The following is a 22,164-nucleotide window of genomic DNA, read 5'->3' as shown; positions in this document are numbered from 1 at the left end:
CTACATACTGTTTTTATGAATTTGCCTATTCTAGAAAGCCCCTAGATAAGTGAGATCATTCTATATTTGTCATTCTATGACTATACTTTTTGCTTATTTGTATTTTAAAAAACAAACACATAAAATGTGTATGCTATTTGTACATTAAAAAAGGAAAAGCTTGGTCGAGAAGTGTGGTATTTGGTGTTTGTGGTTTATTTTATGCCAGGCCACAGGGCCCTGACCGTTCTCCCGGCCCTAGGACAGGTGCAGAGCTTCAACCTCCATAGCAGGATGGAGATAGATGGTTGGGGTGGCAATGTACAGCCATGCTGGCTAGGAGCTGATTGTAGCTGGGTTTGATGGCTTCTGTCTGGCTGCTGAGCCTCAGCCCCTTGCTGCTGAACCATTTCACCCAAGGACTCTGTGTGGGTGCTGAGTTTGGGAAGGTGGGTTAGTAGCGCTCTTGCGGTGAGTGAGATTCGGTTGTGGGTTGTTAGATTAACTTCTTTAAATATGGACTCTCAACTTTTCTATTTTAAGAATTTTTTGTGTGTGTGTCCCAGAACCCTGTGGCTGACCAGGACTTGCTGAGTGCCCCTCATGGTGACCATGGCTATGTATGTTGACACTTTGTTCACAAGATGGCCTGGGGCAAATGGGGGCTTTGGTTGGTAGGGTCCTTGAAGCTTCAGGTATTCTGAGAAGTTAAATAATAGTGGAAGATAATAGGTACCCTCTTTATGAAGTTGTGTGTCTGGTCTTCTTGACCATGGGGACATTCAAGATGAGACTCACTCTGCTGTGCATGTGGAGCAGGTCCAGCAGGTCCAGTAAAAAAAAAAAGTGTGTTCTTTGAATTGAAACTGAGGTGAAGGTGATCAGAAGCTGGGGTCCTGGGACTCAGGACTGGGAAGCCAGGTCTTGTGGATCTTTTCAGGTATTCCAGGGTCACTGAACAGGTCAGGGTGCTTTTATAGGGTGCCATGTTCTAGGATGAAAGCTTTAAGATCCTTGCTGAGAGAAGTTCTGCTAGGCCCATGAGTGTTCAGTGCCCTGATCAGAGGTAGATCTAGGAAGCCTCTGAGTGGCTCTGTACCTGGTTCTGCCTTTTCATTTGCCCAGTGGGAAGCTGACCTTCAAATCCCAGGCACTTAGGAAACACGAAGCAGATTCTATACAAACAGGCTTGGGGGACCTTGAAGGGACTCAGTTTTTCATGGCACTGGTTTTCCTTGTAGGGCTGGTCAGCTAGGGCAAGCTGAGCTGGTGTGACTATGATGCTGTGGAGAACTTCCCTTGAAATGCCATGGAAACCCCCAGATGTGCAGTCTCTTCTGGTGCTGGGAGACCGACTGGATGAGACTGAATTTTCCTCCTTTGATGGTTGGGCATTATGTCAAGAGAGGTGGAAAAGACACCCTGGTATGGCTGATTGCCTGGAGACCCTTGCCTCTAGCCCAAAGACCCTGTGGGTTCTGGGGAGAAAGGGAGTCAGACATGCTGGCTTTTGACTTCCAACCCTGATCTCAGAAGTCGAGGAAACCCCAAGATTCCAGCGTACAAAGTTCAGATTCTCAGCTTATAGCACCAAAAAAGGAAGGCTTGTGGGGGTTCCCTTCAGGAAGAGGATGTGAAGTCAGACCTGAGTCTCGGCGTGGCCAGTGACTTGGAAACCATTCTGTAAACAGGACGCGTGGCCCTCACAGAAACCTGTCATGGGAGGAAACCAGAGGCAGCCCTTTCTTACCTGCTGTTGGCAAGTCTGCTGAGCTGGGAGACCAGCCTGTAGACAGGCAGGGAGGACTCAACATATGTAGGAGCAAATACTGAGTCAGAAGGAGGTTTAGCTGTCTTTCCAGGGAACACTTCTATACTACCCTATTAAAATCGCCCTTGCTTCTGAGAAATGCAGGTTTGGAGTGTATTCTCTTTTTCACTCATTCTGGGTCTGTACTGTCTCCCAGGACCCCCTCACCACTTTGAGACAAACCGATCTGGCGAAATTTCTATCACAGTTGGATTTTAGTTCACAGGGGCCCCTTTGCATGGCAACAGAGGCTGCTTCACAGAGCTGTGACTGAGGTCTTCCTCTCAGGGTCTGTATATAACGGGAGGATGAGAGCCAGCAGCCTAAGACTCTGATTGAGCCAGTCTGAATTCTGTTATCTACCTTGTCTTATAGTGAGCAGTGTGATTCTCCTTGTTCCAGACTGGTCTTGCCCCATGTACTAGGAAGGGGACTGCTGAGCAGAGAGGCTAAGATACATGAAGCCTTGATGGCTTTACTCACCCATGGCTCAAGCATTGGATGGTACCCTCTTTGTTCAATCACATTTCAACGCGGCTGTTGATGCTTCAAGCATACCTGTGTAGGGAGCTCTTCATGCTCAAAAAGATAGGATTTAGAGAGCATCACCAGGGCCTTGCACCAACAGAGGGCATGGAAGTTTCTAGACCTCACACTGTGCAGCTCCTGGAACCTCTGTGATATGCTTTATAGTAAACCCGAGAGTGTAAGTACTGCCCTGAGCTGCCTAGCAAAAAAAGCTCAAGTGGTGGAGAGGTTGTAGGATCTTGATTGGCAGCTAGCCAGTTGATCAGAAGCACAGGTTACTAGCTGGGTCTTGTGACTGGCATATGAAGAGAGGGATGGTCTAGGGGTTTGAGTGTCCAATTCATGGAATCTGATGCTTTCTCTAGAGAGCAAGTGTCAGAACTTAACCGGATTAGAGGACACTGGATGTCCACTGCAGAACTGATTGGTACTTACTAGGGGGCAGAAGTTCCAGTGTTACAAGGCTTCTGTGTTGAATGTAATATGTCAAGAAAAAAAACATTGGCATGTTCTCCTGACACACATTACCCTTGACCATCCCCCTCCGTATACATATAGCCATACACACACACACAATCACACACACACACACGCTATACACAGCTCCTCCCACCCTCCTTCTACATCTCAAAACACTCTACACGCTTTCCCACAGCCATGCCTATCTTTAGACACTCCCTCTCATACACACCAATACCTGCACTCACGCGTAACTTTTGCAGAAAGAGTTTTTTGCTTCCTTCTGTGCCATTTTTAGTACAGACCCTGGCTGTTGTTTTCTCACAAGAGATAAAGGGCCTTTGAGCTTCCTTTTATAAACATCCATTGAAAAGGCCCGAAGCCTTTGGGATGCCTGAGGGATGTCCCTCTATAAACAAGTGGCTCTTCTGGTCAGGCTGACTGTTTTGGTGTCTTGGGCGGGCCTGGCCCCAGCCACTCACTTAGCCAACCCCCGCTGGTGCTGGTGTGGAGCAGGAAGCAGGTGTTTGGGGCAGTTGCCTCAGAGCTGCTTCCTGAGTTCTTCTGCTGTAGCTGTGTTGGGGAATTCAGACCTGAATGTGCAGGACCGGAGTCAGAGGCCCAGGTGGGTGGAAGGAGCTGGTCTTTGCAGACCCAACTGCTGGGGGAATCCCAGCCCAGCCCTTTGCTGTAGCTCAGTTCTGCATCTGCCCAGTGGCCCATAGGAGTGAGGTGGCTGGGATAGGGCCTGTGCATTTGTCAGTAATGGAGGCTTTTATCTGAGAGTCGGAATAAGGGGAGGGGCTGATGGTGAGGCCTGTGATGGAGAAAATTGTTTATTCTCTTGACAGGTTGCTATGATTGCAGATTGGTGGCTGTGACTGCCAGCCTTAGCCTGGACAGCACCCTCCCTGCTCTGCCCTGGGCCTGGCTCTTACGGGTCGGCCTTTTTTTATAGCCTGTTTGATGGACCACTCCCTTCCATGCTCCCATATCCTAAGACTCCCAGCCTCTGTTGACTGGTGTCTAATCCATTTGCTGAGCCCATCCCAGCCAGGAACACTGGGCTCTGTGTGGGACCTGGGGCAGTCACCCGACCTTGTGGCTTTCATTTCTTCTCTGATGCTTCTTCTATGGTGTGTGGGGTCAAGGCATTTCCCTCATAGTCAGAGTTGCACGCTTTCTCTCTACCTCCTGCCTCCACACACCCCAGTGTTGTCCTCGGTGACTAACTTTCCTACTTTTCTACTTTTATTCCGTCTCTTCTAACATTCACAATGCTTCAAACGCCCACCTCTTTAAGACCCGATTTTGGCTGGTATGATGTGTATGAACTTACATATGGCTAGGATGTACCTCCTGATATGCTCCCACCCCAAGGTCTGATCAGTAATCCCCCAAGTCTCAAAAGTGCTTTCTCCTTTTTAAAAATTTATTTATTTACTTACTTACTTACTTTTTCTCTCCTCATTAGGGTTTCTCTGTGTAGCCCTGGCTGTCCTGGAACTCACTCTGTAGACCAGGCTGACCTGGAACTCATAGAGATCCACCTGCCTCTGCCTCCCAAGTGCTGGGATCAAAGGTGTGAGCCACCACCACTGCCCAGCTTCAAGGCACTCTCTCCTAATAAAGCAGATTTTAAAATGTTTAGAGAATAAAGAGAGTAAAGCTTTGTGAGGGATACTTTTATTGATGCTCAGCCCCAGGCTCCCTTGTAGTCCTGGGTGCTGCCCGGGATCTCTGGTATCAGGTGCAAAGGATGGAGATCATCTGAGGAAAGGGAGAGTAAGCAGGTCATCAAGGACACAGCGTGGCCAGGAAGTGGTCCCTCCACTGATCAAGGCATTTAGATAAAGTCGAAGCATTGAAAACCCGAATTCACTCATGCAACATTGTGAGCCGCTGTGTGGGCTCTTGTCATCGGTAGATCTCGGCAGGGCAGGCCCACAGCTCAAATCTCCTTCCTTGTGTGGTGCAATGGGGGCTAGTGCTTCCTGCTTGCCATCAGCCCTTCTTCCTGCCATTCTGAGGGGACTGAAGCACATATATGTATGGCCTGGTACTGTCTCCTCTCCATCACAGCTCCTCCACAAAGGCTATTCTCTAGGGCGACCAGACTAATTAGTCTTTCATTCACTCTAAAATATGAAGCAAGTGCTCTGGGCTAGGGATGAGGGGTACAGAGAAGAAATAGAGACTAGCCCCAAAGGGGAAGCTGGGGCCTCTGGCAAGCATTTCCTTTGCAGACTTCCTGCTTCTGGTTTGCAAAACAGGGGTTTTGTACCAGCTCTCTGCAGGCACATCACGATCCCTAGAGATGTGTTGTCGTCTCTGTCCTCTTTGGAAGCGTAAGTCAGAGGAAGGGATGCTAAAGACCAACTCAGTTCTCTTTTAGATAATCCTGCCTGCTTTGTAACACATTTGGTGTTGTCCTGGGTCTACACAGATCCTTGTCAGGTTTTACAGTGGCTCTTGCCCTGGATCTACACTGGCCTAACAGGGAGAGGCTCCCAAGGGTGCTGCTAACCATTGATTTTCACAGTGGCCTGGGTATCATAGAGTTTTTGAAATGATCCCTTCACTGTCCTATTTACTGACCCATGGGTGCTGAATGCTACCCTACCCTGTCCCTTCATGGTTGCTGAGGTGGGGGTGATCAGGTCCTACCACACTCAGGAAGACAGGTTAGGAAAGAAAAACAGCAACAGCTATTGAAGGGGACTCTCTACCTGCCTCCCCGTGGGCTGTCCAGCCAGGATCCTGCCTTCTCTCCTGTACCTACTTCTATCCCTTGGGCCTTTCCAGTAGGCAACAGGAAAGACAGTCTCAGGGCTAGGACAGACCCAGCACTAGCTTCTGGGTTCCCTCACCACAGGAAGTAAGGGTGCCAGCATTGGAAGGAAGCAAAGGCCTAGGATGAGAGATATTCTGCTGTTTGGAGGGAGCTGTGGCCTCTCTCCCCTCCAGGAGTTTCTCGAGGCCTGGCCTTTGTTCTCATGAGAAACTGAGGAGAGCAGCCCCTGCCAGGTTTGAACAGCCCTCCCCTGATTCTGTGGTGCCAGGTATGAGAGGCCAGGAACGCCTTGCACCAGGCTGGTGGGAAGGAAGAGGGAGGCTTCTTGGAAAGTCAGTCAGTGACCATGCCTTCATTGGCAGGTCTGTCTCCATCCTTTCACCCAGATGCTCAAAACACGAGGCCTGCCTTGGGTGGGCAGCTGTTTTACCATGATCAAGCCAGCAGTCTTTAATTCCAGGCACAGAGTTGGTGTTGTAACCAGAGTTTTGGGACAAAGACCTGACTCTGCAGCCATGATGAGTCAGCCACTATCCACTATGCCTCCTCACGAGACCAGTAGTGGCAAATATTTGCAAAATCAAGCAATCTGCTGTCGGACTGACCACTGTCTCGGTTCTGGTCATGACTTGAGGGGATCAGAGCTGTTCCTTTAAGATACTTCTCCCACTGATGGCTGTCACCCTTCTAGGGTAACCCATTCTGAGAGGCTTTTGCTGTTCTTACAATCCACACTGACTGCAAGTTTAGAACAGAGACTTACCCCTGTGCCTTCAGCCTTGAAGAAGGGTGAGCAAGGTAGACCACCAACTCCTCGACTGCAGGTCTGTGCAGAGTCTAGAGTGAATTTGACTCAAAGTTAAACACACAGAAGGCAGAAATGCCAGCTTTTACACAGTACTTTGTAACTTAATGGTCTCAAGCTGTTTCTTGGTGCCTGTTCGGGTGTGGTGGATATTGCTGGTACACACCTAGACTCACTTTACTCTTGCGTGTTGTAAGTATTGCCCACACATGAATCTTAGCTGCTGTCCTTATCCTGAGAATGGCTCTTGTAAGGAATGCCTGTGAGGTCACTCTTCCTCCCAGTGGAAGGGGGCGGGGCCTTTCGGCTAGTGATGGTGCTGATTGGGAGCGGGCAACAGCTGCTCCAGAGGAGCCAGCACCACTATCTAGCTCCCTCCCCTGCCAGCCTGTTACATTTTTCTCCAGAAGACATTATGGAGAACCCGCAGGTGCAGGAGTTGTTCTCTCTACTCGGGCTCTGCTCCTACAAATTGCCTCCCCTTGAGACCAGGTTCTCCTTCATGTCAGTGTGATAAACCAAAGGGAGTTAGTTGCGGTCCTGTGCCTAGATGCTCATTGGTGTGGCCTCTGGTTTATTTTTCCTGTCTTTTCGACAAAGACATGGCCAAGGCATTGTGGGACATGATGCTTGTAAATGATCCGCCCAAGGCATTTGGAGTAACAGCAACCTACAAATCCTAGTTAATAACAGGGAAGCCAGGACGGTTACAGCCAGCAGCGGCAGAAGCTGTGGGTCGCCTTGGAGGAAGTCTTCCATTGAACCACATTCCAACGACACAAATCATCCTCCTTCGACCCTCCTTCTGTGAGGAACTTAATTCTAAATTCTATCTCACTGTTAGGATGTCTCTTGAGCTTGCCTTGCAATGGATTTGAGCTTCATTTGTCTAGCTGGTTGGGATAGTTAGGGATCTGTAGAGATGGTTGGAAAGTCTGTGAAGAGGTGTCCTGGAAACCTGGGGAGGAGAGGATGGGTAGGTCCTACAACCACCAACCTGGCCTGTCAGTGCAGCAACATGGTGGGAGTATTCTTCTTACACGGTAGAAATATTCTTCTTACATTCTTCTCCAGAGCTGTAAAAATAAGGAGAAAAGGTGAGGAGGAGGCAGGTCAGAGAAAACAGGGTAGCATAGTCTACAGGGCAGACTTTCATGAGCGTAGAGTAGCAGCCCATTTCTGGTTGTACACTTGGTAGGATTGCCCAGTAACTAGAAAGAGTGTGAGGCCCTGGAGAATCCCTACAACTGGAGCTGCCAAATGACTTGATTTCTAGTCTGACAAGTAAAGATGGTTGGAAGAAAGGTGGAAACATTTTCAAAGATTTACTAGTGACTTGAACTTCCTTGTTGAGAAAATTCTTTATATATTAAGGACATTAGCTCTTTGTCATTGTGTTGTAAATATTTGCCTTTTGACTTTCTATGGACAATTTTTTTTTTCTAAACAAAAGTTGAAAACATTAATAGGGTTTGGTGGTGATGGTGGTTGTGTTTTGTTTTGTCATCTGGTTTAACACACACACAGACATACACAGACACCATAAATTCTTTTGTAATTTTATTTTTTAATATTTAAATTCAATGCATGTATGATCTTTTGATAGATGACATAAAAGGTGATTTGTTTCCCATCTCCTCATCTTCCCTTTACAAAAGCAGTCAGCCCTCTAGTGACGTTTTTTTGGCTAATATGTCTTTTCTCTGCTATTTAGTGATGCTGCTCACATTATGTGTTTCCGGATATATTTGGGTCTAATTCTGGATTCTATTGTTTCATTGATCTGCCTATTTAAGCACTAGTATCAAGTAGATGTTAATAACTACATGGAAAGCTCCTGGTCTCTAATTGGTATTCCCAGTAGGTTTAAGAGGATGTGGTATCAAAAGAGAACTGTCTGAAGAGCTGGGTAGATTGCTTTCAGATGAAAAACAAAATTACTAAATTATAGGCTATGATAGAGGCAGTGAACAAAGGGAGCTTTAGAGAAAAATACACTAGGTTTATTTGAGACTAGCTAAATAATTCTGAAGAAAATAGGGGATGGAGATTGTGAATGAAAATAATATGAGGCTTGGAAGATGCATGGATGCATGGATGAATGGGAAATGGATGGATGGGTGGGTGGATGGATGGGTGGATGGAAGATGGATGGATGGATGGATAGACAGGAGATGGATGGATTGGAGATGGGTGGGAGATGGATGGGTGGATGGGAGATGGATGGACGAATGAAAAATGGATGGATGGATGAATGACAGATGACAGCTGGATGACTGAATGAATGGATGGGTAGATGGATGAATGGATGGGTAGATGGATGAATGGAGGAAGGTGGATGGAAGATGGAAGGATGAATGGGAGATAGATGGATGAGATGATAATGGAAGGAAGAGTAGAAGGATAATGGGTGGTTGGGGAATGCATGTATGGGAAGATGGATGAATAGCAAGAGGGAAATATGGATGGATTGTACTAGATAGAGAGCATAAGAGTGTTCAGAAGAACCAATAATGGAAGAGAGTGATTAAGAAAGAAAGAAAAAGACAAAGAAAGAAAGATAGATAGAGAGAGAGAGAGAGAGAGAGAAAGGAAGAATATAATTTCCCTTGTGTTTGAGGTGAAAAAAGAGCCAGTGGCCAGGCTCAGTCTTTACCACTAATCTGATTTTCATCGGAGCCCAGCTATTGAACAACTCTAATTAAGGTCCCCTATGACCTTCATGTAGTTCCAGTTGGCTCCAGGCATCGTGCATTCCCTGGGCTTTACCACCAGCTTCTGCCTCCACTATCACCTCTGTCTTGGGTGCCTTGTTATAAAAGCTTTTAAGAACACTTCGTCTCTTGTTTCCTTTCTCTTCTCGAGAGACTCCTTCCCCTCTGCCCACTCTCTTGGCTGGGCTACCTGGAAGTTTGCCCTAACCCTCTCCATTCTCATTGTGACACTATCTGTTCTGACCTGGAGGCTCACACTCCCTCTTGTACAAAGGGTGTGCTTCTGCCTGGACACATCTACCCTGCACGTTGTCACCACTATCTTACATTGACACCTTACTTAGGGGGTCACTAAGTCCAGTTCATCCCTAGGACCCGACCTAAACTCAGATGCAGTGTCCTTCCTGTGGACCTGTGGGCTACCATGGCCTGGCCCTCCCATGATAGGACTATCTATCCCATGATAGAACTACTCCTGTCCACTCCTACGAAACCTGCACACCGAGGGCAGGAAACAGTTGGCTTTGCACAGCTAGACACATGGTGAACACTTACAGACTATGAAAACATGCAAGTACATAGAAAGAGGCCTTCTAGGGTATTTGCTAGACACAAGTAACTGCTACTTAGAAAGGAGGGAAAAAAAGCTTCAAACCAGCCTGCCTGTCCTATTTTTTTCTTCTTTTTGTACAGCACACATTTACTCTGGTTTTATAGTCAGATTATGCTGGGTTTTTTGGGAAAATACAAATATTTAGAACCTAGAGCTTCTTAGGGTCCCATTATTGGATACATAGATGTTGTATGAGTCTCATCCTGGCCGAGGAAAACTTTTATTCACTTCCCAAGGTTGTGAGAACAAACCACCAAAACTCAGAGCCTTGAAACCACGTAGATTTATTGTCTGACATTTCTGCCAGTCAGAGATCTGGCTCTGTTCTCATAGGGTCAAACTTCAAGGTACGATCAGGACAGGTCCCTTCTGTCCCCACAAACACAGTGGATTCCGTAAAATGATATACTTGTTGAAGTATGTCACAAAAGGTATCTGGGGCTGGAGGTGCTTCAGAAGGAGCAGGGGCTGATAACTGTCAGGAAGGCTGACCTAGATGCCTGGCAGATTAAGCACGGTAAAGTGTCGAGGATGGCCTTGCTACCAGCTGAGTAGTGAGCCCTATTTGCTGTCATTTTTGTGTTTTATGTCACTTGCACATTTTATAACTCTGTTTTTAATGTCTTTCCTGTTTTTGACATTTATCTATTTTTATTTGATGTGTAGCTGTGCTTTGCCTGCTTGTGTGTTTGTGCACCGAGTGTGTACAGTAACCACAGAGACCAGAAGAGGGGATTGGATTCCCCCTGGGACTGGAGTTACATCCAGGTGTGAGCTGCTGTGTGGGTGCTGAGAATCTAATTTGGGTCTTCTGGAAGAGAGTCCATGCTCTTAACTACAGAGACATCTCTCTAGCCCTGAGAATTCACTTAATAACATATTGGGAGGTTGAGGGTAGGCTACTGAGGTCACTGCTAGAGAAAACCTTTTATCTTTGTCCAAGTCTTTGTAAGGGCCAGGGCTCCAAACCAGGGGCAGTTTTGGCCCAGTAAGGCACTAAGTAATATCTGGAGACATGAGTTTTCTTTTGTGGACATAATCTCACTATAGTCTAAGCTTGTCTGGAACTGGCCTCAAACTCATGATCCTCCTGCTTCTGTCTTCCAAGTGCTCCCAGCCCAGCTGCACATTTCAGTGGGCAAAGTGGAAGAGCCCTGGCATATTAGGTAGAAGATTTGAATATATGCTTTCTTATACTTGGCTCAGTGTTAGACACCTTTGCAACTGTCACGACATAGGCAGGGCTACTGGTTTTGAGCAGGAAGAGGTCAGGGAGGCTGGCAAGCATCTTCCAATGCAGAGGGCAGACCCACAACTGAGCCCAGCCCAGCTGCACATTTCAGTGGGCAAAGTGGAAGAGCCCTGGCATATTAGGTAGAAGATTTGAATATATGCTTTCTTATACTTGGCTGTGTAGACATATGCATACATTGCTACAACATAAAACTAAACAAAATGAGACTCCTAGTTTCCTAACCCATTACTTGTTTTCCCCAAGCAATGAATTTCCTTTACACACTGCGCTCCAATGACCCGCACAGAGCTAGGCTGCACTGCTGAGCATGGCTTTTTTTGGACATTTCAGGTGCTTTCCTGTCCTTGGTCAACTTCAATAGATGTTGGTTGGGAAGTTTCTGACAGACGAGACTTTCCTCTGTGTGGCAAATGTCCTTTTAGAGAGGAGACTCATTGGCCATGCTTGGAACCGGCTTGGTTTTCTGTATTTTCCTTGGCTGGGGCGGAGTCATGCTCTTTCCTGTGGGTATTTTTTCCTAGAGGCTGAGACCAGCAGGAGCAGTATGGCCCTCATCAGCTTACTCTGGGCAGCTCTGGCTGTGGATCTGGGGGAAGGAGAGCCAGGCTGGCTGCTTTTGTCTCCTCCTGTCTTCTGCTGGATCTACCAAGATCACAACCAAGCTCTAAACTCTGCCTTCTCCTTTCAATTACAGGCCTCTCCTTCTGATGAAAAGAGGAGGGAAGGATGGACTACACTCACCAACCTGCCCTAATCCCATGCGGACAAGACAAGTACATGCCCAAGTAAGATGTCTTATAGTGTCAGGCAGTGGTCCACACCAGGCTGGGACTCTGACGATGGTAGATGGAAGCCAAAGGGGGAGGGGTTTCATCTCTGTGAGCAGCTAAGCAGCTACAGGTGGACTAATGAGAGCCATGGCATGATAAATAGCAGCCATAGATGAAAACATGCTCCAGTGAGCCTCATCTGACCAGTAAAGTGGGTAACAGGACACAGCGCCTTTGGGAACTCAAACACGACTTCTAGAAAAAGGAGTTGGCTGGTGGCTGCTTGCTATGCTCTGAATGTTTGTGCCTCCAAATTCCCTCTGAAGTCTGAAGCCTAAGGTGATGGATTGAGATATGAGGGTGTTGGCTGATCCCTCTGCCATGTGGGGAAGCAGGGAGGAGACAGAGAGGAACCAGCCCTCACTAAACACTGAATCAGCTGCAGCTTTAGCTGAGAGGTGAAATCCTGTATTTTGAGGCTCCCAGTCTCAAGTATTTTGTCATAGTTACCATAAATGGACACAAACACGGCTCTCTGCCCCTACTGTGGTGTTGCTAGGGAAAGACCAGGCTGAAATAGTGCGCCCTGGATTGCCATGGCTCTGAGTAAAATAGGCGCAGGTACCCTCTAGATAAAAGAGGCAGGGCCAGTGGGGTATGGTAACACACACCTATAATCCCAGTAACTTGGGAGGCTGAGGCAGGAGGATTGCCAATTCAAAGCTAGCCTGGGCTGTGGTGAGTTCAAAGCCAGTCAGAGTCATTTAGTAAAACTCTATCTCAAAATTTAAAAAAAGAATGAGCTGGGCATGTAGCTCAGAGATAGAGTATTGCCTACCACCCCCTAGTTCATTCCATACCATGAGAGAGGAACACGGAGAAGGAGGGGACTGAGCCATGTCTTCCTCTTTGCTAAAGTCTCTGCAGCAGGCTTCATTGATTTGGCGACAGAGGTTGAGGGGACATTAATTCTGATCCCCCTGAGATCAAATCTAGGGCCTCATGGAAAGATAAGCACTTCACACTAAGCTGTGCCTCCAGCCCGTCCACTGCAAGTCTGACCAGATCCTTTTTACCCTTTTGATGTCCCCCACTTTTAAAAATTATTTGGCTTATTGGAGACTAAATTGTTTTAGGCACTACACAACCCTTGGTCACTTAGAGATGCCTGTTGTACGAGATCCAGAACATTCTTAAACCTTCACCGAAGTGTTTCCCTGGAGACTGCTAGTGAGCGGGACTTTTGAATAGCACAGTTTTGCTGGAGTTCTGTGGAGTCTCGAACTCAGCCCAGCTTGTGCTGAAGGATTCCTTTATCAAGGTTTAACTTGTCTGAGATTTGAGGACGTTGCAGTGGGTTTGACCTCTCTCGGAAGCCAAAAAAAAAATCTCTGCATTGTCCAGCTGGGCTTAAAAGGGCTGAGTTCTGTCCCCTCTTCTCTGGAAAGCAGGCAGACACACAAGATAGGCAGCTTCCCAAGCTGTCACCTGGTGTCCCTCCTGGAGCAGCGATAGACAGCAGGCACTTGTGTCAAGAGTAGTAGATGGCCAAGGTCCTGAAGGCTCCTCCTGCCTCTCTCACTGTTGTTCAAGAAGTTTGGCAACCTCCACTTAACATAAGACACATGAGATTCATTAGTGTGGTATGTGATACATTCATACACACACACACACACACACACACACACACACACACACACACACACATATCCATTGCTGCATCGCTACATAACTTCCTTTATTCATCTAGTCTGTTGAGTGAGAGTTTGCTACACACAACAGGAGTTTGCCAATAAAGTCTAATGTTGTCTAATGTTGGGGACCCCCACACACAAATCTCATGGCCTGCTGGGGAGTGGGGGACAATTCAAGAGAGAGGTGAAGAATGAAACTCCATGTACTTGGCAGCCTCCACAATAGAATCTACCCTATGTTTATCACAGATTCTAGTCCTGAGCTGTTTGTCAGCCCATGGATAGAGCCATCTTTGTGGGTACTGAGTCAAGTCCTCCAAGGACTGACCTGGTGTTTAACTTTCCTCACATATTTAAACATAGTAGATTTGTGGCCTGGGACCTTTACAATAAGAATGAATCCTACTGGCTGATAACCAGAGCTTAGGGTTAGAGTCTGTGATAAACGTAAGGACAGATTCTATTGGAGGATGCAAAGTCCATGGAACTTCTTACATAGGACACGTGTTCTATTCACTGCAGGATCAGGGCCCAACGATGCTCAGGGTATTGGGGGTTTCAGGTGGAGGCTGGCTCCTAATAGAAAAGCAAAGAGTCACCAGGTTGACTGACCACCTTTCATTCCGGTGTTCCAGGTGACTAGGTCACCCATTTCCTTCCATTGAAGGCCACAGAGAGGCAGGAGAGCCCCCACCAGGCCTTTTGTCTCTAGGCTGCCATGATATTCCCAGGCTACTAGCTAATGTTTGTCTTGATCTTGTTTTTTTGTTTTTTTGGGGGGGGAGGTTCTTTTTTGTTTGTTTGTTTGTTTTTGTTTGTTTTTTGGTTTTTTGGTTTGTTTGTTTGTTTTTTTGAGACAGGGTTTCTCTGTGTAGCCCTGGCTGCCCTGGAACTCACTCTGTAGACCAGGCTGGCCTCGAACTCAGAAATCCGCCTGCCTCTGCCTCCCAAGTGCTGGGATTAAAGGCGTGCACCCAGCTACTACTGCCCAGCTGACCTTGATCCTGTAAAGGTGTTGATGAGGTGGTTGGTTCAGAACTCTGCATGCGTGTGTGCCTGGGTATCTACATGTGGGTGTTCATGTGTGCACACACATGTGAATTAAATATACACACTCAAAGGACCACTGAGGCCAGGTGTAGGGTAAACAAGAGAGGGAATGATTGCTCTGTGGTGGCTTCAGCTGGCAATGTATTTCTCTTCCAAGGAGTGAACTTCTCCTACATCTGAAGACCTACAACTTGTACTATGAAGGCCAAAACCTGCAACTCCGACACCGAGAGGTAAGGCATTCCCAAAGGAGGTATGGAGGCCTCCCTGGAAGGGCCCAGACTCTTAATCATTCCTCCTGCAATGGGAGATGGCCCTAGTATTTAGGACGATGATGGATGATGTCCTTCAGATTCTTTGGAAGGTTTCTCTGTTCCAGTTTTGATCCAGAAAGGATGGGTGTTCTGTTCTAGAGACATCGCTATAGCAGACATTGCCCAGGTTCCATCTCAAAGCCAAGTTCATTCATCCTATATCTGTTTCTGTAAACTATGAAGAAGCTTGACTTAGACTCAAGTGTTCTTGGTTAGCTAGAATACATTTCCAGGGGATCAGTCCCTTGTGATTTAGTTCATAGAAAGAGAGGCAGGCCTTTGGGGAATAGAATATAAGGTGCAGTGACCTTCCTCTGTCTCTGTCCTATTGTGGGTTAAATCCCATCCTGCCATTGGACAATATCAAGGAGCAACACCAGCCCTGGCCATCTGGAAACCATAGAAACAGCCCTACCTACATAAAACCTTTCTCCTTAAGACCACCAAAATGCCGTGACGTCATTGTGTTCCTCTCCCATCTTGTTTTGTATTACCCTCTTCACAGAGTGGATCCTTTGGCCCAGGCCAGTTGTTGATCATTAAACAGGCATCCTGAAGATCTTCATGGTTCCTCTCTGACACCCGTGAAAGCTTGGGTTCAGAAGGGAGAGGAAGAGCCTGGTCCTTAACTGGTGGCTGAGCTGTGGGCAAGAACCAGGGCCTGGCATAGCTGTCCTGCTCCTGTCTTTGGATTACTTTGTGCAGCTATGAATGCACGGCCTGACAGACAACTTGAAAGGAGAGAGGATTTATTTGAGCTCACAGTGTCAGAGGGCTTGGCCTGTGGACACTTGGCTTCATGTGCCCAGGCAGAAGATGCTGGTGGTGGGAGTGTGTGGCAGGGGAGTTCTTTACCTCATGGTGGATAGGAAGGAAGTAGAGGCACACAGAAAGGTACTAGAGACCAGGTGGGCCACTTCTTCCAGCTAGGCCCTCCTTCCTAAGGTTTCCACAAGCGGGGAAGCAAACATTTAGCATGTAGCCTGCGGGAACATCTTGTAATCAAACTAAAACAATCCTGTCGTCAACTCTCTCTGAGACCTCACGGTCAAAACAGGATTGGAGGGGCTGCATCTGGGAGGGTTTTATGTTGAGCTTCTTGTTAGTCAGCAATCTCTGAGTGTAACTTTGGAATTCCCGAAGGATTTATTCGCCTCTTGGGAGGTGTAGTGGTGTGTTAGATTATGAAAAACACTGGGGGAGTTAGTTCTTCTTTAAAAAATAATTAGATCAGGACTGCGGCTCCCAGCTAGCAGACACTTGACACCTTTTAAGGCAACACTTCTGCTCTGTAAGTAAACTTGGGGGAAGCTTTGAATCTCCGTTACCCAAAGTCAGGTCAGATTGCTAAACGCAAGGGGAAACAGCCAGTTCTAGGGTTTTGTCCTTGCTTCTAATTAGGCCAGTCTCTGTTATTTTAAGAGAGGTTCTGACCCTCTCTCTGTTTCTCTCTCCTTCCTTCCATCTTAATTGTTTTCCTCTCTCCTCCCTTTCTCCCTCTCTTCCTCCCTTCCTCCCTCCCTCTCTATCCCTTCCTCCTTCCCTCCCTCTCTTTCCCTCCCTCCCTCCCTCCCTCTCTCCCTCCCTTCTTCCCTCTGTCCCTTCCTTTCCTTCCTTCCTTCCTTGTTGATTTTGGTCATGTGCTCATTCTGAAGCTCATCCTGGCCTGGAGCTGTTGGCAATCCTCCTACCTCCACTTCCTGAGTCCTGACACTATAGATAGGAGCTATCACACCTCTTATTGTACTCTGATTTCCTTAAAGTCATTAAGATGAAGGCAATAAAAATGGTTTGATGAATTGCCCATGTGTGTCTCAGTTTTAAAGAAACAGGGTCTTGTTGGGGATCTCCCACATGCTGCTGAGAACCTTCCCTCCAGAAACGTTTGTGCTGTTGACCTTTGAGGTCATCTGCGAGGAGCCAGAGCCGGAACTTCCCAGCAGAGCATGCTTTAGAGCTAGGATTTGCTCACTGCTCGCTCCCTCCCTCGCATCCTATGGATCCACTCTGGGCTCAGCACCCTCGGTTGTTTCATGGCAGGAGGAAGATGAGTTCATTGTGGAGGGGTTACTGAACATCTCCTGGGGGCTGCGCAGGCCCATTCGGCTGCAGATGCAGGATGACCACGAACGCATTCGTCCCCCTCCATCCTCCTCCTCCTGGCACTCCGGCTGTAACCTGGGCGCACAGGGGTGAGTGAAGGGAGATGAATTTGAGGGTATCTGGGGGCTCCTGGTCCAGTTCCCAGCACCCCAACTGCTACCTGCCACAGGTTTGGGATGGGGACAAAGGGACCTCTCACCTGCCTGACTCCACAGGCACAGAGTGAAGAGGGGTGGTTCTGAGTCAGCAAGGGGGAGTACAGGGTTATGTGCAGCAGAGGGTCCTCTCTCCAGGATCCCTAGCCAAGCCTGAGGCTTCCGACAGGGTGCCAACCCACATATATCCTCCCAACTGGAATGGGCCTAGATGTCCAGGGACATCTAGGATTTGAACTCACTGATCAAAGCTCTCTCTCTCTTGGTGGAACCTAATAGAAGAGAAAGGAATGTTCTGTCTGAGCCAGCCAAGTGAGGTCAGCCAGCGAGCTCCTGTACACCTGGAACAGGTCATGGCAGGAGGCAGGAGTCTAGGAGGTCCTCTATTGGACCTCATTGCAAGGTCAGCGAAGAGCAGCATATCTGCTCTCCCACCTTCTGTGACTGAATGAGAAGCTGGATGCTGGCACGGGGCCGATCTTGTTCTCTCTGGGACTTCAGTCTTGAGATCAAGTGACTAACTAGCCTTGTTCCCCTCGAAACTTGCTGAGGTGGGCGGCATTCGGGCCAGAGCTTGGGTGGAGTGTGCTGGCCACTCAGCCAAAACCACAGTGACGTGCTTTCAAGTTTAAAGGGGAACTGAGCCCTCCCTCCCTGCTGGCTGCCTGGAATGTTGTTACATTCCACGGCCAAGTGGATCAGTGTCCTAAGTTGAGAAATATCCACAGAACAGCCAAACCCTGGAACCAACCTTGGGGCTAAGGAGGGAAGTTGTTGCCCTGCCCACTGGGCACAGGGAAGCCTGGTCAGGGCTCTTGGGCTTGCTCTCAGCACATCCACAGTTCCGGTGGGCCAGACCCTGTCCGTGCCCAGCTTTGACCTCTAGATTGTTACATTCTGTTCTCCAAGTGAGATGATGTTAAAGATCCCATTTTCCTGTGATGCCTAAGGGTCCTTCCGTCTGCACTCCTGGTTTTTCTGCATTCTCCAGTGACAACCTGGTCCTTGAAGCCTGTAAATATTTTTAAGGGTTTTCAGAAGCATGTCCCAAATGCCAGCCAAACTTAAATGTTGCCCGCAGGAGTGTGTTTGAGATGCTCAGACCAGTTTCTGCATTGGACAGTGGCGACGGGGTGCCACCTGGACCCAGTGCCTGCATTTCTCGGAAGGGCACAGACTGAGACTTAGACGGTTATGAGGAAAAATTCTTCCAGTTTGTCAATTTTACTTTTCTTTCCTTAAAGCCATTATTCTAAGAATGTATGCCTTAGGGAGCCCCTCCCCTCTTCTTATTCTGGTCCTTCCTATGAAACTCGATTCTCCCTTCAGACTGTATTCCCTGTTGGTTTTGGATGTGTTTTTCTGAGCTGCCTCCATGGCTCTTTGGGGCTTTCAGGAAATATTCCCAGTTACCACAGCAAACCCAGGTCGCGTAGTTCAGGTGACCTTTTGTGGTCCCTTCTCCTGGTGGCAACCCCGAGAGCATCATCACTCCTGAGCCGTAGAAGCCAGAGGCAGTTTCTGAGATGTTCCTCCAACAGAAAGAAACCCAGCTTGGAATCATGTCCCTAGAAAATGGGCCATAGGCCCCCACATGTGCTTTGAGACTCAGTGCATGGACTTGGCTCTGGGTTCTCCCTTCTGGGTCTAATGAACTGGGTTCTTGCAGAGGTAGAAACAGAACATGTTTCTCCTGAGCTCCCTGCCCCCTTCAGCACTTAGAATGGGATCTGGGCCAGGCTCCTGGATGCTCAGCACATCTTGCCTGCCTCTTGCTTGCCTGTCAAGTACTTGAGTTTCTCTACATGGCATGTATAAAAGTTCCCATTGCAGGAAGGGGTGTGTGAAATTGGGACCTGTCCTCTTAAGGTCTGAACAAGCTCATGCTGTTTGTTTGCCTCCCCCCGACCCCCCGCAGCACCACACTGAAGCCCCTCACCATGCCCACTGTTCAGATCTCAGAAGTGGATATGCCAGTTGAAGGCCTCGAGACACACAGCCCAACAGGTGAGCAGTAGAAAGAGCCTCCTGCTAGAGGCCCACGGGGTGACAGCTGTGTTTGAACCTGTGACTTCTTGTCTACATCTATAAAATGCACATGGATCAATAGCTTTTTAAAAAGTTAAAAGGAAAGACTTTAAATTCTCCCACCTCCTCTCCCTTCAGTTTCCTCCCTTCAAAGCAACCTGCAAAATGTCCTTTGAGATGAAACAAGCAAATGCATGCAAATCCAAATGACGCCAAGGAGAAGGCCTGCTGCCACCACCCGGAGTGGGTGCAGCTCCTTCTGGTCCTCTCCCCAGACAAGTGGCAGCTTTTGCAGTAGCTCTAGTCCCCCAGTCCCCTCACCAGTGGCAGCCACCACTTGACTTCCTGTCTCTGTGACTTTGCTGTGAGCACCTCTTGGGAGTTGACTCACAAAGTACTTATTTTATGACTAGTTTCAACTCAGGGTAAGGCCTCAAGGTTGGTCACGAGGCAGCTTGTTTGCAGCGTCCTGCAAGCCCCGTAGGTCATGCTGAGCCTAAGCCAGGTACTTTTCTCCGCCCTGTTATGTGCGTTAACTTACTTACAGCCTCACTCTGATCCCACAAGGCAGAGGCTTTTGTAACCCCTCTGGAAAACGGAGGCAAGAGAAGCCAGGGGATAGAGCTGAAATCTGAACTTGGGAGCCAGCTGCGAGGCCCGTGCTTGAAACCTGTGCACTGTTACTCTCAGTAAATCACACATTGTGTCTCCTCCAGCAGAAAATTATTTTTATAAAATGTGTTACTGGGGAGACAGTAAGTGCCAAAGAGTTGGCCTCAAAGATAACTGGGCTCAGGTAAACAGCCCATGTTCCTCTTTCTTCCAAGATTCCAGAGGCCTGAAGCCTGTGCAGGAGGACACCCCACAGTTGATGCGCACACGCAGCGATGTTGGGGTGCGTCGCCGTGGCAATGTGAGGACATCCAGTGACCAGCGACGGATCAGACGCCATCGTTTCTCCATCAATGGCCATTTCTATAACCACAAGGTAGAGGGCTCGTGGAGGACAAACCTCGGGGACATCACCACTTCCTGGGGTCTGCAGTTTCAGTGCCACGTGGTCCCTGGGGATGTATCTGGGAAGGCAGGCATTTTCAGTTCAGTTTGAGGGTGTTCTGTCATGGAGGCTTCATCGGCTTGAGAGATATGGAGCTTTGGGTGAGGAATGGTTTGCACTAGGTGTTGAAGGTTTAAAGCAGATTTAGCCTTCCAAGTTCTATGAGCTCCCTCCCACCCCCGCCTTGGCAGGTCAACTGTGTAGTAAATTCCTGGTCCCACCCCTGATCTCCCCCAGCACCCAGCACCTTGTGCTTCCCTCCCTGGAGTGAGAAGATCCTCACTTCATAATAAGAGCCCTGGCTCAGTAGTAAAATCGATATATTTTATGAATTTTCAAAGTCAATAGTATCCTAGAGAAAAGGCAAGAAGGCTGGCATGCCATTTGGTACAAACAGCACTTTTTATATTCCTCATTTAACTGACCCCTTAAATTCCTAATTGGCTGAGTTCTTTAGGGAGGTACAATCAATCTCCCTTGGGTCTAGCATTGCTCCCTCCCCAGATTTCCTATCCTACTGGCCCAAGATGCAAACTTTTCTGATTTCTGTCCTGGGCTTGAATTTCCCTCCTTTTCTGGTCCCTGGACTCAGTCATGTAGCAGAGTGGCTGCAGATGGACAAACTGAGAGTGTTCCGTCGAGGGAGCACTGACATGGGGCTGGACTCTCCTGCTTCTCCATGTTCTCTGACAAACTGCAAATGCACCCGCTGAAAGTGGGCCATAATGGTTTATTTCTTTCTCGGCTGCTGTCTGACCCCTGAGCTAATGACTGCTTTTGAGCAAGGCTGCTGGACTCAGCTCAGGACACTGCCACCTTAGGGATCCCAAACTAGCCAACTCCTCCTTTCTGTTGCTTAAATCTCACCAGAAGCAAGTACATGGTGGGAGGGTGACCAGAGACTGCCTAATGCACAAGGGTATGGTGGGATGCTGGTCTCTTAAGGGAAGCGTGTTTGTGAATGTTTTGCTTGTCTAATCTCATCATCGTCTCTCTAATCCTGCTCTTTGGAGCTCAGACCCAAACTTCTCAAGGGAGCAGAGTGTGAGCTGGCTAAACCCTGAGGACCACTTCATCTACATTGAAGGCTAATGCTGGCCAGACTGCCAAGGGCTCTCTTTGAGCACGTTTTGAGTACTGTTGCTGTTCCCCTTACTCCCTTGGGTTTTGATACTCAGTCCTTGTCCCCACTCCCCTCCTAACCAGACTCCTCTGTTGACAGACATCAGTGTTCACACCAGCCTATGGCTCTGTCACCAACGTCCGCATCAACAGCACCATGACCACTCCGCAGGTCCTGAAGTTGTTGCTCAACAAGTTTAAGGCAAGTTCTCTCCATGGGCAGTGAGCCTCTGTGCTCTCAGGCTGAGGGGGTGGGGTAGAGCTTGCCTCGAGTTTCCCCCAGTGATCTCCCTCCCTCCTGTGATCCATTGCTAGTGAATGGTACCATCCACAGGGAACAGACCTTCCCACCTCAATCAACATCATCAAGCTAACTCCCCCAGGTCAACAGACTCTAGACATCCATCTGTGAAGCTCCTTTCCCAGTGATTCTAGATTGTGTCAAGATGACAATTAAAAAATACCAAGTACAAGGGGGTAGGGGTGGACTGGAGAGTTGGCTTAGTGGTTAAGAGCACCGACTATTCTTCCAGAGGGCCTGAGTTCAAGTTCCAGCAACCAGATGGTAGCTCACACCCATCTGTAATGGGATCTGATGACCTCTTCTGGTGTGTCTGAAGAGCACGACAGTGTGCTCTCACATACAGTAAATAAATAAATAATTTTAAGAACCCACCAAACATTATTTATTCACATTTTTATTTTAAAGTGAGACCTCACTATGTTTAGATTGGTGTCAAACTCCTGGGCTCAAATGCCTTCAGCCTCCTGACTATAGTATTATTTTTTCCCCCAAATGGTTTTATCTATATGTTTAGGTTTTTTTTTTTTTTTTTTTTTTTTTTTTTTTTTTTTTTTTTTTTGCTACTAGAACTCAAACCCGGGGCTGGTGAGATGGCTCAGCAGGTAAGAGC

General features: G+C 48.0%; 1 protein-coding gene and 1 long non-coding RNA gene across 5 annotated transcripts in view; one reads left to right on the top strand and one right to left on the bottom strand.

The window, feature by feature from the left end:
- Rassf2 (Ras association domain family member 2) overlaps nucleotides 1–22,164 on the top strand; it is a 37,353-nt gene that overhangs the window by 5,637 nt on the left and 9,552 nt on the right. For 3 of the 4 annotated variants that reach the window (XM_029474637.1, XM_029474639.1, XM_021154320.2), the window contains 6 exons: nucleotides 11,652–11,742; nucleotides 14,629–14,704; nucleotides 16,826–16,977; nucleotides 18,962–19,050; nucleotides 19,899–20,059; nucleotides 21,351–21,452. In XM_029474637.1, the coding sequence (XP_029330497.1) occupies nucleotides 11,684–11,742; nucleotides 14,629–14,704; nucleotides 16,826–16,977; nucleotides 18,962–19,050; nucleotides 19,899–20,059; nucleotides 21,351–21,452 (639 nt within the window). In that variant the 5' untranslated portion in view covers nucleotides 11,652–11,683. Of the gene's footprint in view, nucleotides 1–3,358; nucleotides 3,402–11,651; nucleotides 11,743–14,628; nucleotides 14,705–16,825; nucleotides 16,978–18,961; nucleotides 19,051–19,898; nucleotides 20,060–21,350; nucleotides 21,453–22,164 lie in introns of those variants that run through there. The other variant, XM_029474638.1, reaches the window with a different exon arrangement.
- On the bottom strand, nucleotides 585–3,280 carry LOC110309256. Its single transcript, XR_002379678.1, has 3 exons — nucleotides 3,025–3,280; nucleotides 2,273–2,751; nucleotides 585–1,692 (listed from the first exon to the last, which is right to left on the bottom strand). It is a non-coding gene; the product is annotated as an uncharacterized LOC110309256 (long non-coding RNA).

Source organism: Mus caroli, chromosome 2 (assembly GCF_900094665.2).
Source record: "Mus caroli chromosome 2, CAROLI_EIJ_v1.1, whole genome shotgun sequence".
Taxonomy (NCBI): Eukaryota; Metazoa; Chordata; class Mammalia; order Rodentia; family Muridae; genus Mus; species Mus caroli.
Note: the sequence above shows the minus strand (reverse complement) of the source record. Positions and strands in the feature narration are given on the sequence as shown.